This window comes from Capsicum annuum, chromosome 9 (assembly GCF_002878395.1).
Source record: "Capsicum annuum cultivar UCD-10X-F1 chromosome 9, UCD10Xv1.1, whole genome shotgun sequence".
In the NCBI taxonomy this organism is placed as follows: domain Eukaryota; kingdom Viridiplantae; phylum Streptophyta; class Magnoliopsida; order Solanales; family Solanaceae; genus Capsicum; species Capsicum annuum.
Window position 1 is genome coordinate 2,436,956 of NC_061119.1, and position 8,452 is coordinate 2,445,407.

The following is an 8,452-nucleotide window of genomic DNA, read 5'->3' on the forward strand; positions in this document are numbered from 1 at the left end:
GAAACCCATCCTGTCGATGGATTATAAATATCATATTACTTATAAGCGATACTAATCTAATAAGCAATACTAATCTAAGGAATACCACTCAAAGAGATCAACGATTGTTGATGTTGGATCATGGAATATTTATCTTGACAAGAATTTATCTACATGATAAAATATGTATCACAAGCACTAAGGGCTATAGCTCAGTTGGTAGAGCAACTCGTTTACACGCGCGCCAATGTTTTTCAAGGGAGTTCATCATACAATCAAAAAAATCGATCTTGTTGAGAAATCGATGTCTTACTCCATAACTTTGAGGGAACCATAGCCTGACAAAGGGTTCGGACCAATTTGGACATCTATTTAGGAGGTGCCAAACAGACCCCATCATTGATTTGAGATTTTGATAAGGTGAATACCCAGTCTATTCAATGCTAGGCATAATGAGAGTATAAGGACCTCAAAAAAATCTCTTTTCGTCATATGAACTTTAAGGTGTATGAAGTTTCATATTTGATTTTTTAAGCAGAAACGATAGAGACTTCATTTAACTTAGGTTTATTTAGGCCAGAGACAGACCTACGTCAAGATAATCCCACCTTTGAAACACTTTGGTAATGCTCCCAAATAATGAATCAGAGTACATGGAGCCATTTCCGTATCTTTTTTTCTGTCAAGAAAAAAAATGGCAGACTAACTGCTATAAATATCAGTTAATGAAAGAGCCCAATGCAAAAAAAAATGCATGTTGGGTCTTTGAAACAGTTCAGATCATTTTAATAATAATAAGTTTGATCTGTTTTACCGAGAAGGTCTACGGTTCAAGTCCGTATAGCCCTATAAAATAAAATAAAAATGAAAAAAAAATTGTATAATTTTCATTTCTTCATTATTATTTCTTGCTTGTAACTAAGTGAAATTCAACTATTCCTATAAGTTTACTCACGGCAATCGTTTAAGTTTAAGCAGATGAAAGAAAAAACGCATATCAATGGATCCAATCGATATTTATTTTTTCAATTGCAGATAAACAAACCAACCTTTCGTCATTAATCTTCGAAGGCGAATTACATATTCATATCCACAATAAAAGAATTAGTGAGACCCCCTTTCCTTTGATATCCCCAATCTTATTGAATTTTGGAAGTCAAATCATTTCACGGGCCTGGTGAAATGAAAAACTACGAAGAGGAATTCACATGGATTTAGGAAGGGACTGCTGTATTTGTGTACAAGCTAAAGTTTTTTGAAAAACGAATATCTTTGGTCACTTTCATTATCAAATAGGCTTTTCCTTCGTATACCTTACTTACCTTGACCTAGCGAAGCACAACACAAAAAAGGTAGTCTTCTTTTTCTGTATTCAACCAAGAAAAACCCCTCCACCTAGATTCGAATCCTAATACTATTATTAAATAATAATAAAATAATAAAAGGAATATACCAACACAAGATCTTCTAAATCTTGAGATGGAAGTTCCTATACATTCTCTTCTATTTGATTACTTGTTCCATTCTAGATCACTAAATCACTAAGAAAAAAAATTAAAATAAAGACCTCCTGATTCTATTTATAGAAAAAAATAGAAATATTTAAAGAATTTCTAACTAAAGAAGAACTAAGATAATTAATTAATTTAGAATTCCCCATCTTTAGTTTAGAGAAAAAAACAAAAGAAAGAGGAGAATTTGTATAAGAGTAATGTATAGTTAGAAGGTTCTACTAACTAAATAAAATGGAAATAAGTATAATGGAAATAAAATTGGATTCCAGTGAAGATCACCCTTTTATGTTGTTGCTTTAGGAAAGACCTCCATTTATTGTGGCAGATATTCTAAAGACCTAATACATAAATATGCTTTTTGACCTGGCCTCAACTGACATCTACCACCTTCAGCTTTGGATGTGTCACAAGTAGACACTTAAACTTGTATAAAGTTGAACAAGTAGACACGCGCGTTTTATGTGGCATAATACATGTAGGACGTCACATAGGACGCATGTGTCGACGTTGAACTTTGTACAAGTTTAAGTGACCACTTGTGCTCACCCAAAGATGGAGATCGTAGATGCAAGCTAAAGTCAAGTTAAAGGGGTAAGTGCATTTGAGCATCCGACATGGGTGTGGTGACATTTAGGAGAATCAAAGCAACATAGGAGGAAAAACAGCTTGTAATTTCTTGTATTTTGTTCTTGTTGTGTTTAGGCATTGCATGATGTGAAAATTTAGGTCACAACATTCAGATTTCCAGCTTTGATTCTCTCCGCGCTCGATCTTGTTAGACTGAATCTTGCAAGGACAAAGGAATACGTTGTACTCTAGTTACTGAAGCGCCATCACTTGCCGCCACTCTAGCGCAGAAGATGAAGGAGTTGGATAGCGATTTGGAAGTCACGGCCGAATCCAAGTAGAGCGTGGATTGATCGACTGGAGAAGGTGAAAGGGAATGTATGGAGAACTGCTGGGATATATGATGCAATCCAGCTTTCCAAAATTGATATACCTTTCGAGAGAAATCTTCTGTATGCTGTCTTGTGCTTTTGGTCGATATCAAGTAACTCTTTCCATTTTAACTTTGGCATGATGGGTCCAACGAACGCTACTGGATATTGTTGCCTTGACAGGACTCAGACCTCATGGCGAGGAGATCAGCGCAATCCACTATGCCCCTAAGTTAAACTTCACTTTCTCAAAGGGCGAGACTGTCGTTGCATCATCCTTGCCGAACATCTAATAAGCAAGAGCTAAGCGATATCTGGTCCAGTTACCTTATTGCTCGAGACCTGCATTATGGCCTTTCTGTGGACAAAACAATTACGTCTAAAGCTGGAGTGGAGTACTACGCTCCAAATCAGTTTGCACGACAGTTTGGCATGACGCAGGCAGTGTCTCTCCCTCCTAATTGGCTATGCGCCGATACATCATCATTTGGTACAGCAGTTATCTGTCCAATTGAAGGAAAAAATTGCAGTTAACTTTGATGCCGATCCTAAATGTACTCCATCGTTTAGTTCTGGTGGTCGAATTATATAGGCAAAACTCGAACTAAATCAGCTGACGAAATCCTTGCTAGAATTTTCCCAGATTTTCAGGTACCTGCAAGTTTGATGCGAGAAAAGACTTCTGAGCCGTGATTGTAGAATACGATGCACAGATTACTGAACAACAAGCAACCAAAAAAAAGGAGGAACATAGGTACGATGATAAGCTTAAACAACTAAAAATTTTGAAGTTCGTGGAAATATATACTGATGTTAAAACCATTGCATGATATTACTTTTGCCTTAACGTTGGTTCTTGTTGTTTCTTTATTTTGAAGACTATTCCACAGCAACAAAAGTTTTGACATGTCGGATCCTGCTATTAACATCATGAAACAGTCTTCTGCAGTCCATGGCTCAATCCACTCATCTGCAGGAACTGTTAATCGTAGGAAGTCTATTGCAGATGTTGTTGTGTTAGATGATACATCCTCATCGTCTGATGAAGTAAGCTCTCTTAATCTTACCTCATGCACTACACAAGCACTGTTTATATTGCACAACGCATGTATGTGTGCAGTGTGTATGCATGTTTATGAAAAAAGGGACTGTTTGGGAATTGAAACTGAAAATATATTATCAAGAGTGTACAAAATTTGGCTTGAATGTACTATAATAGAACAGAAGGCAAATACTGGACATAACTGTATGTTACCTGAGATGTTACATTTTATGTCCTAACTTTCTGATACTGGTCGGAAGTTGGAAGTGAAATGGTTGAGGTCATGGATTCAAGCCGTGGAAATAGCTTCGGGTGGAAATGCAAGGTAAGGCTGCGCACAATAGACCCTTGTGGTCCGGCACTTCCCCAGACCCTGCGCATAACGGGAGCTTTAGTGCACCGAGCTGCCCTTTTTTAGTATTAGAACTAGAAGAAATAGTTGCAATGAAATTATATTGTTTGGTAGTCTCCCCAATATTATTGTGTTCTTATATGTTGATTGCTTCCGGTAAAAGGGCCTTTTTGTTTGAATCTTTTGCTAGGATTTCGTACCTTCATCATCTCGGTGGAAGAATAAGAGCAAGACAGATGTTGGAGGAGATTCAAATGATGATCATTCTGAAAAAGATGAGGCAGTCCAGTTCTCAGCTCGGTTCAAGTCACAACGCGAACATGCTCAATCCGCGGGAATTCATGTTCAGTCGCCTGCACAAAAGAAGTCCCAATGCTCAGAAAAAGTACTTGACAAAACCGAAGCTGAAGTTCACAAACTACTTATGATGCCTTTGAACGAAGTTGTTATCCCCGAAAACCAGTCATCTTTAATAGCTGCCCTTCCTAGATACGCTGCATCACCCCATTTCTCAATTGAGAAAGTACGTGCTGTGGAGGAACTCAAAAAGAATCTTCCATCCCTGTTCTCCGATTTTCAGCAGATGAAGAAACAACAAGAAGAGTGTACTCGTAAGGCTGACAAGAAGATGTTCCTGACTGACCATCTTACTAAAAGGCAGGAACTTTACAATGGTCTCTAACACAATACCATTGAAATCAACAACTCTATATATTCCATCAAGAGTAAAATTGCAGAATTGAAGGCGCTCCTTGAAGAACCAATGACGAAGAAGAGAGCCATCGAGGAACTTAAAGTAATATATATAGGATGATATCTGCATAAAAACTTGAGGAAGGAACTTAGTAAGTGTAAGCTAATTTCACTTAAGGAATGTATAAGTGTAAACTAATCTCTGTTCATGCTACTTCGAAGAAATTCCGCGGTGTATGCAACAGTACTTCATTTTTTCCCTTTTAAGCAACAGTATCTGAAACTCACTAGCTCGACTGGTCTAAACTCGCACTCGGGAAGACCCACTGAAGAAGCAAAGCATTCAGTAATAAAGGCACAAAACATGTTATATTTGAGTTAGAACACTTCACTTTTTGAAACTTTGTCGCAAACAGAAGCCTGGAATAACTAGATTGTTGAGAAACATGGATGTATCTTAGACTATAATAGATGTTAATTCATGATGCAACCAATACAAATGAATGGGTAACTATAGGAAGAGAAGAGTCAAATTGAGAGTACTTAAATTTGGAAAAAGGGAAGTGAGAAAGAACTGTGTGTACGCAGATCTTACCCCTACCTTGTGGAGGTAGAGACTCTTGCCGCTACACCCTCATCTCAAGAAAAACAATTCAAAACAGCTATAGAAAAAGAATTTACGGAAGTAAATAACTCATGACAAATAATACAGAGAGCATTACATCGCATTCTGAAAGAAAGGAACGGTAACAACAAAGTTGCAAACAATATGTTTCAGAATATCCACAACAGCAAGTTGAATCTCGACAATTACACATACGCAAATGCCACCAGAAACCATAGTTAAAGTACACACTTTGCTTACTCAGTAAATGTTTTGACTAACTTGGCAGTACTTTAGGTTTGCCATTCAGAAGACAGAAAGTACATAGCAAACAACAATAACATGCTCTTACTAGCCAGCAAATTACATGAAGAGCGGTTTATTCAGTAGATGACTCGATTATCTTACTCTTGAAGTCTGCTAAGCTTTCTGTTACTCGAGCAACATCCGAATCAGCTAGCTCCTTCATCTCCTTCAGGATAGGAAACTCAGCTTCCATTTCATCGAGAGCATTAAACTTTTCAAAACACTTCTTGCCCAAACTCAATTTTTGCTCTTGGATTGCTTCTCTTTTTTTCCTTGCTTCCTTCAAGCTTGCCTCCAGCATGCTGATTTCGTCTTCAATCTTGTCATTGCTGTGTTTGAGGTTAGTATATAGCTCCTAATCTTTTGTGAGCTCGTCGATGAGGAGCACTTTCTTGGCAGCCTTCTGACGATACTCTTCTTGGACTTTCTTAGCACTACACAATTTCAATGAAAGGTGTGGAAGGTTCTCTTTCAGTTTCTCCAACGCAAGCACTCTCTCAGCCGATAAATCCGGTGCTACAGCATATATCGATAGTGCTTCACTCAATGCTGAACAGTTTTTGGGTAGAAGCAGGTCTTCAGAAGGCATGACTAATAATCTCTCAATTTCACCTTTCCCTGTGGCAAGAATTTCTGCTGATCGTGTAGACTTCTTCTGCATGGTGGATATCTTGTCCTCTATGAGAGAAGATTGATCAGCAGAAAAACCAAGAGATTGAGCTCGTTTTAGTTGTACACTAACTCGAGCAAAGATATCTTCTAGATTATGGAATTTCACTGGACAGTCTGGTGGTTCAATAACATCAGATGTCTTGCTTCTGTATTAGCTAATGACGGGGAGATTCTGCCTTCCTCACCATCCTAAAAAGAAAAAAACTCTCAAAATTAGATGGAGTAACTCGGCATAACGATACAAGTAATAAAGAGAACTTACTTTGTCAGAAGTGGAGGGCGAGGGGGAGATTGGTGTTGGATGTCTGCCTTAGTCCTGTCTTCATTAGCAGGGGTACTTCTTGTAGGGAAGGCTGATGTAGAAGGTATGGGAGAAGGTTCGTCTGGTGGCAACGTTTTCCTTGAGTAAAACCTAATCCTCTGAAAAGTCAAGAAACAGTGAAGCGAAGGAATCAAGCTAATCTATCCCATTAAAATCCTAGAGGCTCGTTTGAGGAATGAGAATTTTTACCTTGCATAATGGTTCCGTAGGTATTGTTTCACCTGCCTCATGTGAATTCTTTTGTTGTACAGGCTCGTCTTGCTGTGCCAAAGATTGCGAGCGAATACTTTCCCCTGAAACCAATTAAGACATGAATAAGGAGGCAATACAAGTCATCAAACTCAGAAACAGAAACCGAACAGTGGAAAGAACAAGAATCAGAGAGAACATTGAAAGCTATCACAAAGTCCAATGCAATGGTATACATGCAGAAATCTTATAATTTGTTCAATCGAGAAGTATACTGTACCTTTATTTTTCCTCTTCATATTCTGGCACCGTGTTCCAACAAACTGAGCATTGCCTTTAATACCATCGGACCTGGGAGCAGCAACCTGTCTTGCAACTTTATCTTTTGCCATTTCTTGTTTTCGACGAACCAAGTCAAGAAGAAAAAGATTGTAAACGCCTAAGAGAAAAACCTGCAGATTGAACATGCAATTTAACTTCTTTAAGGTGAAAGCAAGGAAACTAAATGGGGTTGAAAACTCATCCGCAAATCACCATCAACCTTATTTTCACATTTCAAAGCAAGAAGGAAACACAAAAGGAAAACATTCGAAAATAAGGAAGTTTTCAGCAATGACAACACATAATTACCTTACTTCAACAATCTCACTAGATTCTCTTCTCGTTCAAAAGAAAAGGCAGAAATATTTTCATTTGCATTCATCATTTTATTTGTTTGACAAACCAAACAAAGATGAACTAAATTTAGCATTCAGCTTTTCCTTCCTATTCCTCCCCTTTTTATCTTTTCGCTCCTAAAAGTGATGTCTTTGGCCACTTTAAGCACACCGCGACTGTTCACCTACAATCTCCTATTAAGGCACTTATTTTTTTTATCGCTAGCCCACACCCTCGAGAGTTCTCTCCTTTCCAAGAGGAAAAAGGAGAAACAACACGAATACATCAACGAAACTAAAGCATTTGCCAATCTATGCTAAAATCAGAGAACTATTGAAACAACAATTACATCAACGAAACTAAAGCATTTGCCAATCTATTGTAAAATGAGAGAGCCATTGAAACAACAACATACATTACTCAGTAGAAGCGTACCCGGTTGATGAGTGGGTAGTAAACCCTACGCTAAAAGTGTTGTAAATTCTTTTCATTGCATATATATTCGAAAGAGACCAAAATGGGCCGGGTCCTACAAGCGCGATCTGGATATAGTTGGTCCCCAGCGCGGGTACTCGACATCAAGTATCTTGTAACGCCCCGCATTTCGGGCTACAATATAGACCATGATTCCGATGCGTTGATAATTCCGAAGCCATAAATCCTATGCCAATATGGCATGTTAATTTATTTGCGTAGTATGTGAATCCATTCAAGCTTGAATTTAGACCATAGAGTTTCTTTGACTCAAGGACGAGTTGAAAACTACTTGATTGATTAAGTTTAAGTGGACATTATAATTTGTGTCAACTTCTACCGACCATGACTCTTTGTATATGACGAATTAGAGAGCCTACTATGTGTAAAAAGATAGGTTTTCGAGTTAGCTTTCCAATGATACCAATTTTGCTAAAATCCGGCACCAGAGCAAGAAGTTATGGCCTTTCAAAGTAGAATGCGTCGCCTAACCAATCGTACATGGCCACTGGAAAGCATATCCGATAGCATATGCGGCGCCTATGTAAATATGGGCGATATCATATGCGCCTATGTAATGGTTTCAAGTCACTTAAACACCCTTATTCAGCCATAAACACGAAATTCAGTCCCCAATTCTTCAAAATACATCCACATTCATCTAAAAATTCTCAAGAACACTCCCAAGGGTTTCAAACTAAAAACCCAAA

The 8,452-nt window shown here is 38.1% G+C and overlaps 1 protein-coding gene across 1 annotated transcript in view; it reads right to left on the reverse strand.

Moving 5' to 3' along the window:
- Window positions 1-5,276: 5,276 nt before the first annotated feature.
- The window catches only part of LOC107843202, a 9,601-nt gene continuing 6,425 nt past the window's right edge, over window positions 5,277-8,452 (reverse strand). Inside the window, exons 3-6 of the mRNA XM_047395977.1 lie at window positions 6,892-7,063; window positions 6,612-6,715; window positions 6,363-6,520; window positions 5,277-6,289 (exon numbers count right to left, since the gene is read on the reverse strand). Coding sequence (XP_047251933.1) covers window positions 6,256-6,289; window positions 6,363-6,520; window positions 6,612-6,715; window positions 6,892-7,063 — 468 coding nt within the window. The 3' untranslated portion in view covers window positions 5,277-6,255. The remainder of the gene's footprint in view (window positions 6,290-6,362; window positions 6,521-6,611; window positions 6,716-6,891; window positions 7,064-8,452) is intronic.